This window comes from Barbatula barbatula (assembly GCF_947034865.1).
Source record: "Barbatula barbatula genome assembly, chromosome: 3".
NCBI classification, from domain to species: Eukaryota; Metazoa; Chordata; class Actinopteri; order Cypriniformes; family Nemacheilidae; genus Barbatula; species Barbatula barbatula.
In genome coordinates this window covers 25,237,526-25,260,856 of record NC_136764.1, presented here as the reverse complement: position 1 = coordinate 25,260,856, position 23,331 = coordinate 25,237,526, and the positions used below count along the sequence as shown (strand labels likewise).

The following is a 23,331-nucleotide window of genomic DNA, read 5'->3' as shown; positions in this document are numbered from 1 at the left end:
CACATTTTCGTATTTTGGTGCTTGGTCTTACCCAGCTGGCCCAGCAAGTCGTTGATGGTCTGTAGCACCGTCTTGACAGAGCTTTTGGCTTTACGGGCTTTTTCCTCTGCTTCTTTAGCATTATCAGATGCCTGCGTAGAAAAAGAACGGTCAATAAAGCCTGTATCGCCATGTTTCGATGTCGGAAGAATTGTAAACGCACCATGTTTGCCATCATCATGTCGTTATCGGCCTCTTTTTTCTTCTTCTCGAGCTCTTTCTCGGCAGCCGCAAGCTGTTCCATCATGCCGTTCACTTCACCGTCCAGTTTCATGGTGTCCTCGAAAGCTTTTTCTGCATCGTCCTTCGTCTTCGCTGAACCCTGATAAATAAGCACATCAAATCAAGTGTCGTGCTAGCAAAGATCGAACATGAGTTCAGTTGATATTAAAAATCAATACTGACCTTCTGCACGTCATTGGCGATTTTCTCAGCTTCCTCTGCTTTCGCCTTGGCCTCTTTGGCATCGTTTGCCGCGTTGCCCAGAGCCGCCTCGGCCCGTCGGGTCTTCTCGTTGGCTTCGTTGATTGTCGCGTTGATTTCTGGGATGCGTCTCATGGCGTCCTCGGCAGCAGTCTTGTTGTCATTCACTCTTCTGTCGAAATCTGAAGACAGGACACAAATATGTGGTTTTAGAACTTTGCTCTCTTTAATACTTAATCGCACCAGTCTGAGTCATCAATGTTTGCCGATAACAAACAGCAAGCTGTACGTTAACGTTTTCCTTTTCGATATCTAAGTTCATTACCTCTGAGGTTGGTCAGTATGTCCTGGGCCTCTTGGAAAGTAGAAATGCCTTTTTTTGCAGCCTCCTCGGCAAGAGCTTTAGCTGCGTCTGCACGCGCCAACAACTGATCAGCCGTCTGCGGGAGACAAGCATGAAAAGCAAAGATTTTGAACAAACAAACGAGAAAAGAAGTGTTTTGAAACATTCAGTTCTCATGCGGTATGTAAAATGAGAAACTAAAATGAGAAACTATAAAATAGATGAATGGGTCTAATCTCCACCAAAGGGACCCTTGACCTGAAAAAAGTTGTGTATTCTTGAAGAAAAAAAGAAAATGCCGTTTTAAGACAAATAGACGTCTCATGGCTAGTGTACCTGTTGCTCTGTCTTTCCTTTCTCCAGCAGTTTCCGGACCTCCGTCTCCTTGCCCCTCAGATCTTCCCTCAGGTCATCGTACTCCTTCTCGGTTTTATCAATCAGTTTGTCCAGGTCCGACGCCTCTTTCTTAATCTTATTGGCTTCGTCCTGAGATGAGAGGAATTGTGGAGTCATTGATAATGAATCTGTCAGAGCAAACCGTACAGGAAGTGTTTCTCTATAGCTCTTATATCAGCACCTCTAATGATTTAGTGTCGACTGGAGGCAGACTGGTCAGGTTGGCGTAGATCTTCAGAGCTTTGTTCCCAGCCTCCTCTGCTTCAGCGTGAACTTTGGCAGCTTGCTTCTCCAGGCTCTTGGCCAGGTCCTTTGCCTCATTATACCTGAACACACAACCATTAGATGTAAAACAAGTTCAGTTCAACATGGCTAAATACTCACCCTGTTATGAAATAATACTAGAATACTTATAATAATATAAAAACTAAAATACTATTAACTATACTGAACCATACCGTAATTGTAGTGTAATTTTCATAAATAATAAATGGAAATGTATTAATAAAGTAATAAACATTCAAATATATAGCAAATAACAATTATATGTAACTATTTCACATTTTATTTTGTTTAATAATCTACATCTGAACGTTTTTTGGTCTAATTTGCGCTTGTTTCCTGATAAAATAATACAATACATAAAACATTAAAATAAAAAATGATCTATAATACACATTATGGCATAATACATATTAAATATAACAGTTATTATAATATTATATTAATAAATAATAACACTACATTGAAATTGAATAATAAATGAATAAAAGTACAAATATACATCGAATAATTATATTAAAGTAATTAAAATTTTATTTTGCTCTATAATCTATATCTGAACGATATCTAATTTAATTTTGTGTTTCCTGATAAAATAATATAAAAAATGTATTTACAAAATATGAAATATTTAAAACAAATATAAATAATATAATGACAATACTACTTCTACTACAATTAATAATATTACTATCAATATAAAGGGTTTATATAACTATTAATCATATTATTATTGAAATGCATCCATAAATTAATAAAAGTTAAAATATACATCAAATAATTATTTGATTTAACTACTGTTTCTATAATCTATATCTGAACTAGATTTGATCAAATATACACATGGTGGTTTGATTCTGAATTTGTTTCCAAGTCTACTCATTTAAAGAAATGTTTTAAACTTGTTTTCTTGCCAAGCTCTATAAATACTTGGTGAAACAGGCAAGCAAGTAGGAACACTTAAGTTAATAAAAGTTATGTATAGTGTGAATTGTACGGGCCGTACTTCCTGTTGAGCTCATCAATGTCACTGCTTGTCTTATTCTCTCCATCCAGCGCCTTCTTCAGCAAGTTATATGCTTTGGTAGACGTGTCATTGGCGTCTTTTGCGATCTTCTCGATCTGATCTGCGTCTGCTTTATGTCTGTACACAAATCAACAGAACACGTACAGTCAGACCGTTAACACTGTGGAAGAGCATTGAGACTTTAGCTCTCATCCACATAACTCACTTGTCTGCCAATTTACGGGCTTCCTCGGCCAGAAGAGTCATGTTGTTTGGATCTCCAGACGTTGAGGGTATTTTGATGTCCTGTGGACAATTTGAAGACACTGTAAATGTACTGATGTTTATTTATATTAGCTGGATTATTAAGTACTTGTGAATTGTTTACCACTTTGCTGATGGCCTCTTTGGCTTTATCCAGCTCCTCTCTAGCGGTGCTGATCAGATCTTCTGCTTCACGGACTCTGTTACGAGCTCTGTCCGCCTGACCTCCTGTGTTGTCCACAGTGTTCCTGATGTTCTGCAGTCTGTTCCACTGAGCGTTCAATGTCTTGTTGACGTCATTTAGACGATCCAAAAGGCCTTTGTCCACTTCTGTAATAACAATGAATGGTATGTACAGGGATATTTACACTTATTCATTTGGCAGACACGTTAAACAGTACTGGCCTTAAGACACACATCTTACTTGGCAAGTACAACAAAGCCTGATATCACATTTTTACACACTCACTATAGTGAATTCAAAATACAATTTTTAAAGTCGGTACCTTTGCTAGCCTGCGCCTCTTCCAACAGATCCATGATCCTTTTCTCTGCCTCCTTCAGTCTGTCCTCAAAGGCCTTGTCGCTCACGGTTTCCTGACTGTTATCCAGATTATCGATTAGATTCTGCAGGTCAAGAAGCTTCTGTCTCTGCTGGTTCACCTGTAGATAAAGACAAAGTGTTGGAGGTCACCCCGTCACTTACAAAAACAATCGCCCTCCTGATGTCATCAACGCTCTCACCTTATCTCGGACCAGACTGTAACAGTTGGGACACTCCTGGCAGCCGGGCACAGAGCGGTTGTAGAAGTAATTCTCCTCGCACATGTCACAGCGAGCTCCCACAAAACCTGGACGACACTGACAACGCCCGTCCTCTCTACACTGAGCCGACTGAGAACCTTCTGGATCACAGTCACAAGCTACCCAACACAAAACACACCGGTTATAAGACAACCACCGATGTGAGATTTATAGCAAAACCTAACATTTCTATATAAATCAAGTCAACACATTTGGAAATCTTACGTTTGCATCCCGAGGAACTGAAGCCGAAAAAGTTGACCTCACAGCGCTCACAGTGTTGACCTGTGACCCCAGGCTGACATTCACACTGACCGCTACTGATGTCACAATGACCGTTCGTGGAACCAATAGGATTGCAGCTACACCTGAGATAGAGAACAATGGCGTGTTTTTAAACATGCAGGTTCACCAATGAATGGCTAATAGATGGATAGAGAAGGAGCTGAAATACCGTTCACAGCCTTTGCCGCTCTGTATGTTGTAGAAGCCGGGTTCACATGTGCTGCAGTCTCTGTTAGTGACGTGAGGAAGACACTGACATTGCCCCGTGCTCTGAAAGCAGGTCGTCTGTCTGTCCACTGTACCGTACGGAGAGCATGAACATGCTGTAGAGGTGAACAAAATAAACGTGTTGTAAATGCAACAAGGGCAGATGATGGAGCTGGTTTGGACCAGCGGTAAAAGCTAATCTGGTTTGAGGTTTCGGAGGAAAACTAAATTTTACTTACATTTGCACTTGTCAGCTACATCAGCGGCACGTGCGTCACCATAGAAACCCTCTTTGCAGCGGTCGCAGAAGACGCCGGCGGTGTTGTAGATACACTTGAGGCATTCGCCCGTCTCTCTGTTACAGTTTCCCACAGCGTTGGGGTCGATGTTGTTATTGCAGCTACACGCCCGGCACGTCCTGACTGGACCTTTCTTACCCAACGGGTCCCCGAAAAAGCCATCGTCACAAAGTTCACAACGCTTACCTGGGTATCAGAAAAAAACAAGACGGTACAGGAATGTTAATACACATTTAGATTTCTGGATAAAATAGACAATACAATGAATTATGTAGGGGTCACACACTTCTGGCCAAAAGTGACCCAACACCTAAAATGGTACTTTTACCAATGCAACATTTTTGTTTAATAATAGTTCTTCCTAAAATTCTGTGCTGCTTATTATTGTGTTAATATTTATTTTCATGCAGCATCAATGTTTTAGTGTATATTTAGCTCAAGTACATTTTTAAGCTTTAATATCATCAATTACTATATACATATATATATAGCAAATAAACAAAAACTCTAACAAATTTCGGTAACACTACGATGTTCTGATACAAAGATATAAGTCTTGCAAAACAGTTGCTAGGCTAACGTGTTTGGTTGCTATGGGCGTTGATGATGCTCTAATATATGAGTATAACGAACCAACACCCGTGTCTCTACGATGTTCCGATATAGAGATATAAGTATTGCAAAATGGTTGCTAGGCTGACATGTTTTGTTGCTATGGGCGTGGCTTCATAGCTTAATGATGATCCTGTGACACTGATTGGTTTTCTGAGTTAAATGAGCCCAATCACATGTCTCTACGACACTGTGCTGCAAAGATATCTATATGGACCATTTATAATGGAAGTTTATGGGATCGGATGCTAGGCTGCTGTAAATGGTTGCTATGGGCCCCCCACCCGATCGCTTCTAAAGGTCATAGCACACCGTTCCTCAATGGGCCGCTCGATTTGAGCTCTCATTCATGGGTGTAATGTGACATAAGCTGCGGGACAAGAATAATTATTATAATAATAATAATAAGTATGAGGCAATAATAATAGTGAGATTTTTTCAAAAGCATCACTAATGATGAAATATTAGTAAATATTCATCATTAATATTTAAACAACAGAATTGATCCTATTGGTCAAGCCACTGATGGCTTTTAAAAAATGACAAATGTCATTATAAATGTTTGTGTACCTGTTGTTCCAGTCGGGCAGTTAGTACAGACCACCTCTTCGGTTTTGGGCACCACTGCACATGTAGCACCTTCAGGGCAGGGACAGACCTGACAGTCTTTAGCGGAGCCCTCCGTTGCATCGCCATAGAAACCATCCTTACATCTCTCACAGCTCAGTCCTGCGGTGTTGTGTCTGCAGTTACACATGCCTGAATAGACACCAATGACATGTTAAACCACATCACACCACAAGATGGCAGCATCACACTGAATCCTGTCTGAATGATTTACTGTGGACCAATGACCAATAGTTTTAAAACAATAGCAGTAGATTGTAAATTGATATGACAGTGTGATATTACTCTAAGATCCTAACCTTTTTTGCGTCTCATATAATGAATGGCATACATAAACATTGCTCATTTCAGTGGGTTTTACAACACGCATGCAAAGCCTGTGATCTCTACAAAGCCCACATTCAGACAACAGACACAGTCTTCACAATAGACAATAGTTAAATGACTAGGCAGCCATGTTGCCTGGAGTCTCCTGAGAGAAGATAAGTGAGTGATATATGAACACTATGGCAAAGCGGTAGATTGAAACGGGTTGTGATGACGAACCTGTCACAGGGTCGCATGTGTCGCTGTGTCTGTTACAGTTGCAGGGCTCACAGCTGCTGAAGCGGGCCAGCTCGGGACGGCTCCTCCGGTATCCCACCTCACACTGCTCACAGTGTTGTCCCAGATAGCCCTCAGGACACGTGCACTTCTCAACCCATCGAGCTGGCGTCCCGGGTCCACGGCGGGCTGTTGTGAGGGACACGTTGTCCAAATAACCAGCACCTATGGCGGAAAGCAAAGTATGCGTGAGAAACTAGTCGCAGCAAATGTTAAAACGCCTCAACATTGCGCCTTAATGCAGAGCTACGCGGACGTACTTCTCTCACTGTAGGTTCCACGGATCATGATGGAGGTCAGATTGTTCAGAAGTTTCTGGAAGTCAGCATGTTTTAAGGTGGGTCTCCATTGGTAGTCAGCGGTGTCGTAAAGTCTGAACAAGTCAAAAGTGACATGTAGCACGGCAATGAAACTGGATGCACATCGGTTATGCATAAATCAACAGGAATATTGAAGCAGTTTATACGATTAATCATTATAGTATATATCATATTATTATTCTTTTATATGATCATATCCTGTATCTGTTATTTTATTATATTCTAATAACTTAATATTTATAAGCACAAATATAATTTACAAATAAATAAATTTATATATATAATAATTGAATTATTGTACATTCATATATTATAGTATATATATTATTATTTTATATTATCATATCCTTCTATCTTATTGTATCAAAATATCTTAATATTAATAAGCACATACATTCTGCTACAAATTTCAGAAAAAAGTCACTTAGTTTAAATGTAAATTAGATTAAATGTAGATCTAAATATTTTCTATTTAAGTTTATAAATGTTTATTATTATTTTACATTAATATATAAATAAAAGCATCATTTTTATGGTTACACATTTTATTTAAAGCTCTGAAAAACCCCTCACCTGAACACAAATGACTGCGTCTTTTCTTCTGGATAGGAATTGCCCTGATCAATAAGCGGCACGGCAACATGAAGCCCCGCCCCTTCCAGTACAACATCCTCGGCTGACAGCCGTGCATCGTGTCGCTGAATCCTGAAGTTTAGCGTGAGGTTCTGACCATAACTCAGCAGCTGATCGCCAAGAAATTTCTCTACAGAAACAAAAGATTTCCATACATTAATAAAGCGTTATTTTCAATTTATAGAACATGATTCATGCAGAGTCATTTAATCATACAGAGAAACCGTGTCTTGTACCTGGAGCCACAAAGTAGATGGGAAAATAGTCTTCAGAGATGAGCGAGATCTCGCCAGAGCTGGGAGACCACTGCACAGGTGCGCTGGTGCCACCTCTCCTCTGTCCCTTCCAACCTTCATCATCTTTAAAACATCATGACGCATGTTAGCAGCTGTTTTTCACGCAGCATGTGTTGGTTACAGAAAAACACTGGACGGATGCTCACCTTGGTCGAAGCTGGAAGTGATTTTGTGTATGCTGTAACCACTGGCGCTCTCACACACAGTAGAGTGATGGAAACAGAAACATGGGGTGCAACCCAGAGGATTGAGGGGGTCCAGATTAAAGTACCCCAGTTTACACCTGAAAAATACAAATAGAGTTATTGGGTTTGGGAAAGGATGGCTGACAACTTTTGGTTAATTTGGGCATTTAGTGTAGCTTTAATGTTTATGCCAATATGTTAAAGAGGTCATATGGCGCGAAAACGTGTTTTTCTTTGGTGTCCATGCATGTACTAGACACGTAAAATTGCAAAAATTTAAGTATCTGAAGAAAAGATGCATTCTATCTAAAAGCGAATGCTCACCCAGACCTGCCTGAAACGCCTCGTGTAACCACACCCCCACAAATCTACATCAGTTCGTGGTATGATTTGACTAAGACCACCCAAATGTAAACACATGTAAGATGGGCGTACCTGTCAGAACAATTGTGTTGGAACCTGATGTTCCAAATATGGTAAGAGGCGTTACATTTCCATCACACACTTGCAGTATTGGACCAATCACTACGCACTGGTTAACTGGCCAATCATAGCACACCTCGCCTTTCAGAGCGATGAGCTTTTTAAAAAATCTGCATGTTCAGAGAGGCGGAGCAAAGAGGAGATACAAACATGCACAGTATGTGTAAAAGACAGCGTTTTTATACCTTAAATCGTGTATACACATTGAGTTACAGCTAAAACAAATGACAATATTTGTTTTAACAGTGTCATAGGATCCCTTTAACATTGTTATATTGAGATTATTTTACATATATATATATTAAGATTCCTACATTTATTATTACAATAAGGGCTGCAATGTTAATCATATTTAAATTGTGATAACGATTTATCCGTCGCACGATTACTTTAGCATAATCGTTGCGATATTAATATTTTATAAGCAAGCACGAAACTCCCGATAAGGACTGACATCTTGTATCTTATAAACTTCACAGAAAATCAAAAAACCATAGTAATGATTTATAAAAAGCAAGAAATTAAACCGTGAGTAGCAAGGTTTCACTCTGAAGGTCACAAAATGTTCCTTTTTTGGGGCGGAGTGTTAAGATGACAGCATGCTTTGACATCCGGTGTTGAAGAAGTTCAATAGCAGCAGTTATTGCTTGTAAAGTTGAATGAAACATGCTGAAGTTGAATTCAAAAACAAAGTTCTGAACTGACAAAATAATCGTGATTCAATTTAATCGAGAAAATTGATCATTTGACCCAAGATCGTGCAGCCCTAAATACCATCAAATGATGTTTTTATAGTTCCGCATGATAAACAAGTCGACCCAACATTACATTTCAAGATCACCGCTGTGGAATTTGACATCACATGCTGTAAGCAATGCTTCTGCTGTCACACATTATCAGTTGTTTAGATGCACACGCCTCGCCCGAAGTGAACCTCCGGTCTGTGTTTGGTGATCGGTCCGGCTAGTGGCTAATAAACTATTTGTATTTTATTCAATTGATCATTTATTGCATAATAATTGTATTAAATACAAGAGGGTGAATAAACGCTGACAGAATTTTCATTTTTGGGTGAACTATCACTTTAGTGTTTTGTCTAGCGCGCTCACTAAAGCACTGCTGCAAAATCTAGTCGACTGAACTTACGGGTTGTTTAATGACTAGTTGATGATTTGCCCGTCGTGACCCATGTCTATTACAGTTAAGCAGCAGTTAAACTCTGGTGACTGAAAGTCTGGAGGCCCTACATGGGCTGAATGAGAGCGCTCTGCAAGGAAAACCTTTGCTACCCTGAGCTATTTTCTCTTCCATCTGACACTGAGAGACCCGGGCTCCTAATTTTGTTTCTCAGACACTCACGCGGGTGCATTCAGATCCCGTCCATCAGACAAAGACTCACACAGGCACTTTCCATTAGAAAAACCACACAGACATCAAATAAACAGCCGTTTACAAAGGCATATTCTCGTAAGAGAAGCTCCATGTGTCATTGTGTTAATTCCACAACACAGATGCTCGATGACTCCGGTCTAATTTCAGAAGAAATTTCAATATGGCCGACGAACAGTCCGGGGGAATGTAAAAGTCACAGCAGTGGTCATTGTGTGTGTGTGCGTTTGGATGTTTTAGAAATGAAAGAGGCTGACCTGTCGCAGCTGAAGCCTTCCACGTTCTCCTTGCATCGGCAGTGTCCTGTGTTGACATCACACTCTTGCGTGCTTCCCGCAGGATTACACGAGCACGGTCTGGGGATGGAGAGTTGCGAAAATGACACTGAGAACTGTAATGCCACCGATACAAAGCCCAATGGGTTTGCATATATAATACAGCGTTTCGATTTAAAGGCAGGGTACCTGCAGCCTGCTTCAGTCAGCGTGTGGTACCCGGGCTGGCATCTGTCACACTTGTCTCCCATCACTCCAGGCTTACACACGCACCGGCCGTTGTTATCACACTGAGTACTGAGAGAACCTGTAGATGAAAAAACAAAAAGTATGTGAAGAACCAGAGTGTTACATTTGCTTTCAAAATCCTGGTGTGAAGTGTAGTTTTGCCTGAAGTAAGTTGGTTTCTTACCGACAGGGTTGCAGCTGCAGGACAGACATCGCTGACCGGATGCGTCTCTGTAATAGTTTTCCAGGCATCTCTCGCAGTTGGGTCCATCCGTGTTGTCTATGCAGTTGACGCAGTGACCTCCGTGACCCGTGGCACGATACAGCTCCGCGTCGAAGTAACATGCGTCACTCTTGCCGTTACAGTTACAGGCTGAAAGAGAGACACGCCTCTACGGTTAGAACTTACAATGTAACATCTCCCGGAGGTAGGATTCATTTCAGCCTCTGACGCAGACATCGCATTTACACGTGTGATAAACGCTCGAAGTCTGGAAGGACGAAACGGATTCAATAGGCATTACGCAAAAGTTGAACCTCGGCTGGAACGGCGAGTTGACAAACATTCACGAGAGTGGAAAAAAGAAGCAGATGTGTGAGAAAACTGAGCTGCTGGACACATCAGATGTGATGATTAGTCATGCATTTCCAGGAAGTGAGGACGAGGATCCTTCCATTCACAATGTGGGGTGGAGGTTAGTCTGTGGGGAAAGATGTTCTTCATGTAGGAGGAAATCAAACAGATGTGACTGGTTTTGTACCTTTCCACTGAAATGACTAGGAGATGTTATGACTAATAAAACAAAAGTTTCCTTACTTACTCTCATGTCATCACAGCTGTATATGACTTACTTTCTTCAGCCGATTGTGTGAAATAATGTCCTGGTTCTTCCTCGCTTTGTAATGTCAGTGTCATATATTTTTCTTCAATATTATTTCTTACATTTTTTGTCATTTTTGTGCAAGGTTTGTAAGGGTTGTCAAACGATTAACTGGGATGAATCGAATCCAGAATAAAAGTTTGTGTTTACATAATATATGTCTGTGTACTGTGCATATTTATTTTGTATTCATAAACGCAAATGTTGAAGTTTACACAGTACATGGACCGCTGGCGTGAATTTTGTGTTCATTCGAGCACCATTCCAATAAAACATTTAATGGGTTAAAAGTGACCAAAGTCCAGAAGGTCAATAGGGTTAAAGAGCGTGTTTGTCTCAAGAAAGGAAATCTTTGATGGCATGAGGTCGAGTAAATTATTGGGTCATTTTCATTTTCCTTTAAAGAAACCCTCATGTTGTTCCCATCATGTATTATTTTCTCTCATCCTCGAACTCTGGAGCATCTGTTTTAAATACATGGAAACAAATATAAATCATAATCTACTATTATTGCGTGGAAATAAAACTAGACCCTTAGCGTAACTTCTGTGCTCCTGTGGTTTGGAACAACATGAGGAAATGATGAATTTTCAGGATAAACAACTCGTAAAAAAAGTCAAAAAGTAAAAGATTGTTTGTAAGACAAAGAAACTCACGCATGCACTCGTGGGTGTTGTCAGCCGTGGCTCTCCTCCAGGGCCGGTCATTGTAGAAGGGCTTGCACACGTTACAGTCCGGCCCCTCTGTATTGTGTTTACAGTCACACACCAGTTTGCTGTACTCGTTCTTCACACACTGGTTGGCATGACCGTTACACTTGCACCTGGACGGGAGGGAGAAAGTAATGGGTCAGGTGAACAATGACACAGGGCAAACGTACTGTACGTGTACACATCCTGTCGCTGTTGTATAGAAAACAGTCCAGGCAGGCAAAAACGGGCCGCAAAGCTGTTCAAACACACAGCTCTGATGATGTTTGTCGAGCCTATCGCTGAATGTCACCGCGCCTTTGTTGCCAGATTGAGGGGCCGATGTCTTTGTCCTGTCTGCCCTTTGACTTACAACTGCTTATGTTAGACTTTTCTGTCCCTGAGGCTTTAAGTTTGTGGTAAATGTTGCCTATTATGGCACATATATCAAAATGTGAGCTGTTTAAAGCCGACAGACAGTGTTACAAAGAATAAAAAAACTACGTCTTGTGCATTGTTTCAGGTGCTCTTGGCAAAATGATGCGAGGAATAATAACTCTTAATAATAAGGAAGTACTTTATATCGGATGTGCATATTTCATATTGGTGAAATCTACAGTTATCAGAGATGCGCCATGTGTTTGGTCATCTCTGAGCGATCAGAATCCGGTCGGATTTGACCCATACGTGTATCTGCCGGCCGGACATTTGAGAGCCGTGAGGCAACAGGTGTGAATGAATCTCTCCGGCCTCCGCCCCCGCTGCCCTCCACGGACCTTCTGTCTGTCTGCCCGCCCCATTCCTGTTCCTGTGCGCTCTGTAATCCAGCTCTCCCAGGCAGGAATGTGGGGAATGTGGAGTGTGTCGTGGAAATCTGCTCCACATTTCAAACAGATTAAGGTGAAAAGGCGAGCAGTGGAACACCGGGAGATGTTTGACATCGCTCAACAGCTCTGATCCCTAACACGGTCTTTCTTTAGCACAATCCTTCCTGTCTAAAGCTCAGTGTCATATTTTACAAACTGAACAAAAACAATGAGAGGCAAATGGCAGGGAAGATTTTAAAACTGGCTGCTGTGTGCCTGCATGTAAGAGTTGATCAATAAATAAAAATCCTGTGATTGTTTATTCAGTCTTGCGTCATTTATATACAGGTATACGGCTCTTTGTTCTGTGGAACACAAAAGAAGATATTTTGAGAAATGTCTTGGTGGTTTTGTGTCCGTACAATGGAAGTCAATGTTGTTTGGTTACAACCAAAAATATCTTCTTCTGTGTCCAATCCCTTTTAATAACTAATGACTTCATTTCAGGAAAAGGTTTTCAGGTTTTCTTTCTATTTATATTCTCTTATTATGTATATGATTCAATAGAATGCTGTTAATGAATATGTGACCCTGGACCATAAAACCAGTCTTAAGTAGCAATAGCCAACAAAAAAATCATAAAAGTAAAGATAATGTTCTGTGAACATATTTTGTCAATTTCCTACCGTAAATACATCCAAACTTTATTGTTGTGAGTGAATGCAGCAAAATGTAAACCTGTTTACAAACTTCACTCGCTGCGTCCCACTCTTTGGGAATTACCCACTCAAGTTTGGTAGAATTTCAGCTTTTGGGTTCATCTACTCTCCACAACAGCGGTAAACCAATAGAGTGTGTTAAAACATCCCTGTTCCTTCTTAGCACCGGCCTGCTACAGCGCCACTGATGGACAAACACTAAATGGCGATATTCTCAATATTTTAATATTTTGCACCCTCGGATTCCAGAGTTTAAACCAAGTTGTATCTCGGCCAAAGATTGATCAATGATGATTCGGCGTACAGATGAGGTATAAATCTCAATTACAAAAAAAGTACCCATAAGACTGGTTTTGTTGACCAGGGTCACATCTGTATGTGACACAAAATGAAAACGTTTTGCTAAAAACAAAATACTCTTTTTTTTAAACTGTAAACGGAACCAAACAGATTCCAGTCTGATGCAGTTTTGTGAGTTAGAGGCTGCACGTCTCAACACAGCTGGAAACACTTACAGTTGTTTTATGTATAAAGCACAGATGGTTATGAGCAAACTCACCTTCCTCCCACAGCGAAGTCTGAGATAGCGTAGTAGTAGGACTTGAGAACTTTGGGATCGTTGAATACTTCATCTCCGAAAGTGTTTAATCTGTTCAGGGTCACCTTGATGTCTGTGGCAGTCACCCAATCCTGAAAGGACAAGACAGAGTTACACACGATGCTCTATTATGAAAAATATATGGTGCAATTAAAGAAAAGACAGATTATGAGATGGCAAATAAAGTTTTGGTCAAATGACAAGCGTGTAATTTTCTGGACGATCTATTGACAGAAATGCAATATAACATACATCACTATGTCTTCAGAGATGTACAAACACCTTACGTAATATCTGGATTGCAGAGAAAGGCAGTGTTTTACAGAGAGGGACACTTTCCCATCTGCACAGATGTTTAAAGAAAATAAATCTTCTAGTCTGTAATCTAAACCATAACTGCTGGAGTCATGTTAAAAGTTTCATGGGAAGAAAAAGACATTTAGGAAGAGATCTTGGAAACAGGATGTCCATAGTGTTCGCCGTTGAGTGTGTGGTCACATGCCGAGAAAGCCAAAGGGAAACCAAGAAACCAAAACATGACTCTGATCTAGGACTTTTTCCAGTTCCAGAAGCCCTCAGCTTCACTATAAACCTCGCACGGGTTGTTATTTTACGAGAAGGGCCAACACAACCAGATGACATTTCGTGGCAGTTTTACAAGTCGTCTTTCTCAATAATTTGTTTTGTATGATCTCATCTGTAAAACAAATAAAAGTATGATCCGCTTTCGTACCAATGATGTTATTTTTCGAATAAACAAGTCACATCAAACTAATTTATACGGATTAGTCTCCTCGTAAAAAAGTTACGAATTCCAGTAAAATGAAACTGGAAGGGCAGAATAACACATGCGGTTAAAGCAGAACCAGGCACAGCATTCAAGCAACAGTGAACATCTTCAGCTGGCAGTGACAAGTAAATCTCCCTCAAATCATTCTGACAGTCGTGATTCACAGCATGTTCCTGTTTAAGAAGAGTGCCAAAGAAACTACAGCCCTGTTTCCACCACCATGAATATATTTCCCACAGTGAAATGAGTGGATCATCTATAACATCAGCTGCTCCACACAAAACTCTCAAACAACAATGATGACCCAAGGGTCTGGGTTCAATGTTGGTGTTAACAAACCAGGCCCGTGCCAATGCTTTTACGTTTCCGTGATCTTACTTTTATTGAACGTGTACTTTTACTCATTTAAATATACATACACACGCCATCTAACTGTCAGCATCGGTTGGAAACAACAAACGCAGAAAGCATACGGTATACATGAAATAGTTCATTATAAACCGATGATAGTAATGATGACAGATTAGGACTGAAGCTCTGGACCGTTTTGATAAGTTGACAACAAACCTAACCGTGTCATCTTCACTCATCACGTGTTTCTGTAACACAGCACATATGACAGTCATATAATGCCACAGAAACAAATCCATTCCTATTAAAAGAGCTCTGTGCTTTGGTATTAATAGCTTTATGCCACATGAGATGTCTGATATTTAAGTATCTGACGACAAGGCTAAAACTGTGTGGCCTGTTAGATAAAAATATTTTTCAAGAATACTGAAATAAAGAATGAACCTCTACTACATTAATATAACACTACTGCATATAACCTGATATATTGTATTATATAAGTCTACTCTTTCAAAAAGAAACTCCATACTATGGTGGGCTATATGAGACCAGTTTTATTGCACTTACGCTTTTTGTTGTTCCAATTGCTTATATTGTTCACCTCATTTGTACAATCGCTTTGGATCAAAGCGTCTGCTCAATGACTAAATGTAATGTAATGTAGTTTGGGTTATAAGGGTTTATAAGTTATCCGGTGACGCGTGAATATATTTAGGCAACAGTGACACTGAACGATGATGACAAATTAAGCAGCGGACACTAAACTAAAGACATCCTAAAATAACTGACAGGAGCCAGTATAACTTGAAACATTCGATCTGGTTTCTTTGAAAACCAAGCTCCTCTGTCCCCCCAGAATAAAGACTACATGTTTGTTTGTTTTCAATGCCACCGTCACTTTTGGTTTGCTCATGAAGGCATTAAGGCACAATTTTGGAATCCTATAGTACTGAGAAAACATCATACCGACCAACTGCTGGACTATTTGCATGAGAAAAAATATCTATACGGATTTCAATATGTGTACCAATACATTGTGAACTACAGAGGGATCCAACAGTCTCCACCCTCTTGTGAAAATGCTATACTTTCAATTACATTTTCAGGATAACAACTTTAAAAAGTACATTTTGGAAATGTACAAATTATTTTATATTTGTCACATTTTGTCTAAAATCCACAAGTTTAGCCGATAAATGTTTTGTTTAAATGCAGAATTTAAATTATATTTAAAGTTGTGTGGATCATTTCTAATGCATTTATAACCTGATTATCTTTATACATTTCACCTTCAGCGACAACAAAAAACTATTTCAGACTTGTCTGATTCCGCTGTTATCAAATGGATCTATAGACCACTTCAGAAGATGCAAGCAATGCTGGTCCAGGAGAACTTCTAGTTTCAGTTTTACCACTACACACTTTGTTTAAATAAAAAACCACCAACAGGAGATTTATAACTAAATCAGAAGCAAATGATAAGCAAATATCATGATGATTTAATTCCATATGAGAGGTTAAAAAACTGAAATCGGAAGTGCTATTGAAGCACTGTATCCAAATACTTTGGTTTGAAAACCGGACAAACCAAGATTTTTAGACTTTTGTAATCCCATTGTAAAAAAAATGTCAATTTTTTAAACACAATTGAAAAGCCTCTGTATTCCTCAGTAGCTCTTTAACACACACATTAAGAACGACTGACGCATGCACACTATTCCAGCTGTGTCCGCACACTGCCAAGCAAATCAGAACAGGATGGGAAATCTGGGGGCGTCGCCTACTAACATGTTGCAACTGTTGGCTGCGCTGATGCTTAGAGGCTCTCTACCACCTGGACGTCCCACATCGGGTCTCACGAACACACACCAACTAGTCCGTCTCCTCCAGACATTAATTCAACCATAAACCCTCCCACTCCAGCACTAGCATGCCTCAAACTGACCTCTTCACATCGGACCCGTTGAGATGCAGGATAATATGACTGATGCAAAACCCCACAGTCAGCATTCGGGATGACTGACTCAGCTCATGGTGCTTCAAGTGTCTGTCTCTTATCCAGCGTGAACATTTTTTTTAAACAAGACACATGTTTATTTAACTGCAGAATGTTGCTCAATCTGCAAAAAACCTGGAACTGAAACTACGATCCCAGACGTTTGGGGGCCTTATGCAAACCTTTATGAGGGGCCCTTGTCAAAAATAGATAAACATATCTGTAAACTGTAAGTAATAAAAATAAAACAACTAACACACTTTAATGGTTTTTGTCTTTGTTTTCATTAATTTAACTGACTGTAAGAACAATGAAGTATTAAATTGAAATCTAAAGTAAATTATCCTTCACTTAAAGTAACACGTGGCTCTATAACCATCTAGCTGTCAAAAAACCTTAACACGCAAACGCGATGTGTTTTTTACTAACTAAATGAGTGTATGCCAGTGGAAAAATACTGGATTTGTAAATCTGTTCTTGCATAAGGCAAAACTAAATAAGACTTTGAAATAGTAGAAAAACACATGCCTTCTTGTTCTTTTGCTTTGTGTTGTTATATAAAGTAAGCGTATAAAAATAGCGTCTTGTTTACATTCTAGTGTTTTTGATTGGGTACTCAAGGGGGCCCCCGTTGGTGCAGGGGCCCTACGCAACTAGTGTAGTTTGCGTATAGGAAGGATCCACTCTGGCTGCACGCGAAATCAGGTCCAGCAAAGCATTCACTTTAAACCGCGCAAGTGAACGAGAGAGATGCATGTTTACCTGTAGTACGGGGCTGTTGTCAAAGTTGTATGCACTGGGTCGGCCCTCGAGTGTTGAGAAGGCAACGTTTCCTCCGGTGAGGGGTGAGATATCGCTGAGCTCATCCGTACACAGAGCCTGCTGCTCGTCCTCGCCGGTGCGGATGAAGCCGCGGTTGGTCTTGCTGTAGGTCTTTTCGCAAGAGCCGCTGTAATACTGGTAGGGAATCCAGGGCCCGTCCTCTCTCGTGCGCTTAAAGATGGTAAAACTCTCAGGACGGCTGGTGTGGAACTTCAGACGCACGTATGTGATGTCAAAGGACTTGCCTAGAAGATGACAATATTACACATCAGTCTTGTCTTAATTCATAGTGGATGTGTGACAGAACTTCTGAGCAAAACTTCTGAAAGCATTTCAAATTTAAATAGAAAATAGATTATACGACAGATTTTTAGATACAGTACCAACATATGGTACTTATGTATTTATAATAAGATGAATACTCAAATAATGACTTTCTTAAAACTGTGTTTTGTTATTTTGCACAAAAAATACTAAAATGTGGCTTCTGAAAACAAAGTTTTTTGTTTAAAAACCTTAGTCTTTTATAGATATATTAAAGATATCAAGGTTATACATTTTCACACAATGTTTTGCATTGTGTTTTTTCATTCTTTTATGTAATCCCAAGAAAATGAAGGCGTCACATATCAAAAATGTGTGCAGAATAAGAAACATAGAATATATCTACAACATACACGCCGTTTCTGTTCTCTATTGCACATGGAGAATGAAAGGAAGAAATTAGACAGATAAGTGGAGCCAAAACAGAGTTCAGAAGATGGGAGACCACTGGATGCTATGTGCACTCTTTCTAAACAATCTCATTTTGCAGACAGATTAGGATGTAGGACTGGATAACCCTCATAAATCAACAACGCAGGTGTCAAACATACACACATTCATAGATAAACAAACACACAACTTTGCACGAGTACACAGAAAACCAGACTAAGTATAAGCAGACAAAACTGATATAATACACAGCTGGCAGAACGGCATTCAAACATAACCTTGTTCCCCTCGAAATACCTCAACTCCTTCCTGTTTGATAAGATCTGCAAATCCTCGCACTCAAATTTCCATTCTTCTCTATTTGATTATTTCTCCATTTTATTTTCCTGCTGTGCAAAAGGGTTGAGGTCCTAGTGACCAGCTACCTAGTTGCAAAGGTTGACTTATATTAATTTCTTTATCATTTTGTTTGAAAGTCTTTCTAAATTGTTTTTATTTGGTTGCATTCTGGTTGTAAAGAACTGTAAATTATAAGAAATAATTTCATCATCAACATCTACTATTTTCAATGAGAACATTGCATTGTAAAATGACAAGATCATGATCACAGAAACCTCAATTTCTTTACATAGAGCTTAGGTTTTTTGTGCAAGTGGCTTTGCGAGTTCCCCCAACAATTTCTACGGAGCGTGCAAACACATACTCTTGCATGTCCGTGCAAGCTGTGTGCGTTTGGAGCCGTGAACAAGAGGTTGTAACCAGGGGCCAAATTGAAATGGTATGGAGAGACATCATTTAGTGTGGAAAAAATGACACCATCTTTCAGCAGGGCCACAGGGGACCGATGTTTGCTTTAGCAAAGAATTCGCTCTGCAAACAAAGCCGCAAAACCTAAAGGAGGGACGACTGTGTGCTAAGTAAATAGACCCACAGATTGCATCCAAAAGTTAAACTATAGCTAAAGCAGACGACATCTTTTAAAGCAATGACAAAAAAAGTTTTTGAGTCTGTGAACTTGAAAATTAACTTTAGTGCCCCTGAACACATCAGGTTGATAAGGTCAAAGTTCAGCTAAAGCGAGAGAGATTTTTACAATGGGGTGTTGACCACTTGAATGAGTTGAAAAATAATAACTTTATAAAAACTCAAGGACTTGACGGGTTGTTTACCAAACAATATAACTCTAAACGTGTGTACTAAAGTTAAAGGTCCCTGTGTATGAAAATGAGCGGCATCTAGAAGTCCAATTTGCGAATTCCAATTAAAGGCTCACTCCACTCCACCCCTCCCTTCCAAGCACTACGGTGGCTGACAAAGGACAAATATGTCGTCACGTTTTTTCGATGTCCTCACGTTAGTTCAGATTTTTCAATTCGCGTCGCATCATTTGCGCGAATCGCACCGCAAGTAGGTCTATCGCGTCTTTGCATTGACTTAACATGTAAATCACTCGCGCTTAACACTTCATGCGCGTTTGGTGTGAACACAGCGAACAGCACCATCATTGATGTCCCACAGCATCCTTACAAAACAGGACGAACGGAAACTTTTGGCAAAGACGTGTAGAACCAAGCCAGAGGCAAAAACAAAAAATTACGTAGCCAACACAACCAAGAGTGCTTGAACTGGTAGAACTCACTGGCGCATCACTGGAGCTCAAAGGCTTGACTGAAGCCAGGGCACAGATGAAGAGGACAGGGTCACTCACCGCGGGGGAACACAGCAGTGGACCGGTTTTCAACTTCACAACCTCCCGTCTTTGTCGCCAATCCATTAGAGATTGAGCAGGATTGTGTGGGTGTGATTTTGAGATTCGTCGTATATAAAATCAGCTTCCCATAGAACTAAGACGAAGCCTTGTATTACAAATCTCAGAACACACAGATCCAATGACAGATGAGAGCCAGAAGACGTAAACCCTGGGAATTTGTTTTCGTGATCCATCCTTTGGGTAATAATAAAGCATTTCCTTTGGGTCAACAAAAGAGACGTTACACGCAGACCAAAACAGTCATCAAGTGCAGCTGTGGGGAAGCGGACACAGGTGTCCTGTGAAGCGGAGATAAGCACAGAGAGAACTCTTTCTTAGTTCTCAAGTTTCGGGATGGAGCTCTGAAATCTGTCCGCTGATGAAAACTTTTAGACTGTGTTGATGAAAATTATATTTGTGGAAGGAAACTGACCTTTTGTTACAGTTCATTATCTAATATTACGGTCTGATTATTTATTTGATTTGCAGGCATTACCGGTGAGGTAATCTCTGTGGGAAAAAGTCACTCTGTCTGATCCTTAACTAATGCTGGGTTCTCTTATCCTCACGTTAATGAGAAATTCCTCTGAACCTAATCACTTCAATAAAAATAAAGATACACCGAAAAAACAACAACTACCCTACTTCAGCTTTTCAGCATTAAAAGACTATAATCCAGAAACACACAGCACAGTCCAAATGTCTGAGGCCACTAGAGAGAATCATTGCATTTGAAAGTTTTCCAATTTAACACTCAATGACAAACTATATTATCAACATGACTTTCACACGGTTCACATTCCGTGTTCACATTCACAATAGAACGCAATAGAGCACGACAATCGCATTAGAATAAGCCACGTGTCGGATCTCGCCACGCCGTGTCCGGTGTAGACACGGTGTTAGCATACTTAAAAAAAATGTGTATTGTATTAGCGTTTCGTCCAGACGGATCCGTCGTTTAGGGAGCCTGAAACTGTTCATTTTTAATGAATGAATGAGGAATTTATATAGCGCTTTCTTGTGTATTGCACCCAAAGCGCTTTACAATCAGAAGAGGGGGGTCTCTCCTCAACCACGAACAGTGTGCTGCATCCACCTGGATGATGCGACAGAAGCCACAGTACAACGGCGCCAGTGCTGTAGGTGGAGAGGAGAGAGATCGAGCCAATTCAGAGGGTGAGGATTATTAGGAGGCCATGATTGACAAGGGGCCAGTGGAAGGGGGCTTCTGGCCAGGACACCGCTGTAACGTCGAATCCGAAGAACGGTGCTTTTTACAGTATAGTGTCCCCATCACTATGCTGGGGCATTAGGACCCATACAGACCACAGGGTGATACTCCCTGCTGGTCTCACTAACACCTCTTCCACCAGCAACCTAGCTTTCCTAGGAGGTCTCCCACCGAGGTACTGACCAGGCTCAACCCTGCTTTGCTCCAGTGGGCAACCAGTCTTCGGCTACACAATAACGCGGCTCAGACTGTATGAATCCGAAAACGACGCCCTTGCGCTTTCGTGTGTATAGCCAATCGGTATATTCTCTGAAACGATGATGTCATCCCCCCAGCGCGCAAGGTTTATACACATTCTCAAAGTCTTTTGCTTTATAGGTTATCACTGTAGCAGAATCACAGCGCCACATATGGATTTGTCATGTATACTACATTATTTTGAGACAGTTTGAGTGATTGCTCGAGATGACGTCATGTTTCCGGAACTTAAAGGGAAAATAGTTTGGATGGGGAAAGCTCTGGCTTTGTGTGGATGTGGCCTTAAATGGCTTTGAAATGTGCAAAAGCAATGAACCAAGTTAAGCCATAACAGGATTTGAGAATTTGCTGCTCAAAACTGTTGAAAGACCTCAAAACTAATAACACATGGATGTTGCAAATCATTTTGAACGTCGTGTTTCGTCGAAATGGGTTTTCCTCACAAAAGGTCTGCATTCGTTGAACGTGAGCGAAGCAGAAATTTCAAATCAAAATGACGAAATATTATATAGTAAATAAACGTGTAATGAGCGGGATACTGTACAAACAGCTGGCTGTTATAAATGCCAGGAGCAGATCGGTATAAGGAATACCCAGTGACAAACATAATAATAATGATTTGTGACAAAAAATTAAAGATTTGATTTCACGATTGCGAGAATATATAGAAAGTCTCGTCTAAGACAAGTTCAATGTGTTTCATGTACTGCAGCCCTTCATGTTCATGAATCATGCCTCCTCTGAGCAGCGGGACAAGAGGAATTCCAGCACTCCATCCAGAACAATCAGTGTATTGATGACAAAAATGGAGGGGCTCCCCATCGCGAGGATGAATAGATAGAGGAAAGAAAAAACAAATGTACATTTCCTCACTGCTCAGATCACGTCTCGGTCGTATCCACCATCAACACATTTGCGAATGTTAAGCACAGCTTTTAAAATATATCAGACAGTGACCTTCTGTTCCAACTTCCTCCATCTGTTTATGAGTCTTTCCTTATCACAGGCATATGTGCTCGTATCTTCAGCGAATGTAAGTCTTGCTATTACTAAAATGTGGTCTGCTGGTTTCCGATCTGCCAGACAAAGCAACTTTCTTCTGCAGAACACAAAAGAGGATATTTTGAAGAACGTTGGTAACCAAACAACATCGGACCCCCATTGACAAAACCACTGAGACACTTCTTAAAGCATCATCTTTTGTGTTTCCACAGAAGAGGAAATTTAAACAACATGAGGGGAAAAAAGTGATGACAATTTTGAATGAACTATCCCTTTACATTCATTATAATTCACAGCGATCTACAGTCAAGTGTCGCTGTGTGTGAACGAATAGAGGTGTGTGTGTGTGTGTGTGTGTGTGTGTGTGTGGGGGACAGGAATGTGCTTCTACACACCAATGACGCCAGTGTGGGGGGATGAAAAGAAAGGGCACAGCACCTGACAATTTACCACCAAAGACGACACACAACGGCCATAAAGCACTGAAGATGAGCTCACAAAGACCACGAGGGACAGACTGTCTCGATTGAAATGAAACGTGTGGTCGCAAATTGAAAGAACACGAGACATGACAAACTAAGCAATTCATCCCAGTCGAGCAAAATAAACATAAACAACGTTTGATAAACAACGTAATTCAAGTACACAGAAGTAAGCAAAAGGCTGAGTCAGAGACATCATGCAGTTACATTAGAGGTCATATCATGAGAATTTCATTTTCC

The 23,331-nt window shown here is 40.4% G+C and overlaps 1 protein-coding gene across 1 annotated transcript in view; it reads right to left on the bottom strand.

Moving 5' to 3' along the window:
- lamc1 (laminin, gamma 1) overlaps positions 1–23,331 on the bottom strand; it is a 47,168-nt gene that overhangs the window by 753 nt on the left and 23,084 nt on the right. Inside the window, exons 2-27 of the mRNA XM_079452613.1 lie at positions 17,592–17,896; positions 13,654–13,784; positions 11,537–11,703; positions 10,184–10,372; positions 9,961–10,078; positions 9,754–9,852; positions 7,586–7,722; positions 7,380–7,502; positions 7,084–7,273; positions 6,451–6,563; positions 6,134–6,355; positions 5,531–5,719; positions 4,289–4,534; positions 4,012–4,165; positions 3,783–3,925; positions 3,498–3,676; positions 3,260–3,416; positions 2,878–3,083; positions 2,716–2,795; positions 2,490–2,627; positions 1,383–1,527; positions 1,142–1,291; positions 788–902; positions 445–644; positions 203–361; positions 32–131 (exon numbers count right to left, since the gene is read on the bottom strand). Coding sequence (XP_079308739.1) covers positions 32–131; positions 203–361; positions 445–644; positions 788–902; positions 1,142–1,291; positions 1,383–1,527; positions 2,490–2,627; positions 2,716–2,795; positions 2,878–3,083; positions 3,260–3,416; positions 3,498–3,676; positions 3,783–3,925; positions 4,012–4,165; positions 4,289–4,534; positions 5,531–5,719; positions 6,134–6,355; positions 6,451–6,563; positions 7,084–7,273; positions 7,380–7,502; positions 7,586–7,722; positions 9,754–9,852; positions 9,961–10,078; positions 10,184–10,372; positions 11,537–11,703; positions 13,654–13,784; positions 17,592–17,896 — 4,155 coding nt within the window. The remainder of the gene's footprint in view (positions 1–31; positions 132–202; positions 362–444; positions 645–787; positions 903–1,141; positions 1,292–1,382; positions 1,528–2,489; positions 2,628–2,715; positions 2,796–2,877; positions 3,084–3,259; positions 3,417–3,497; positions 3,677–3,782; positions 3,926–4,011; positions 4,166–4,288; positions 4,535–5,530; positions 5,720–6,133; positions 6,356–6,450; positions 6,564–7,083; positions 7,274–7,379; positions 7,503–7,585; positions 7,723–9,753; positions 9,853–9,960; positions 10,079–10,183; positions 10,373–11,536; positions 11,704–13,653; positions 13,785–17,591; positions 17,897–23,331) is intronic.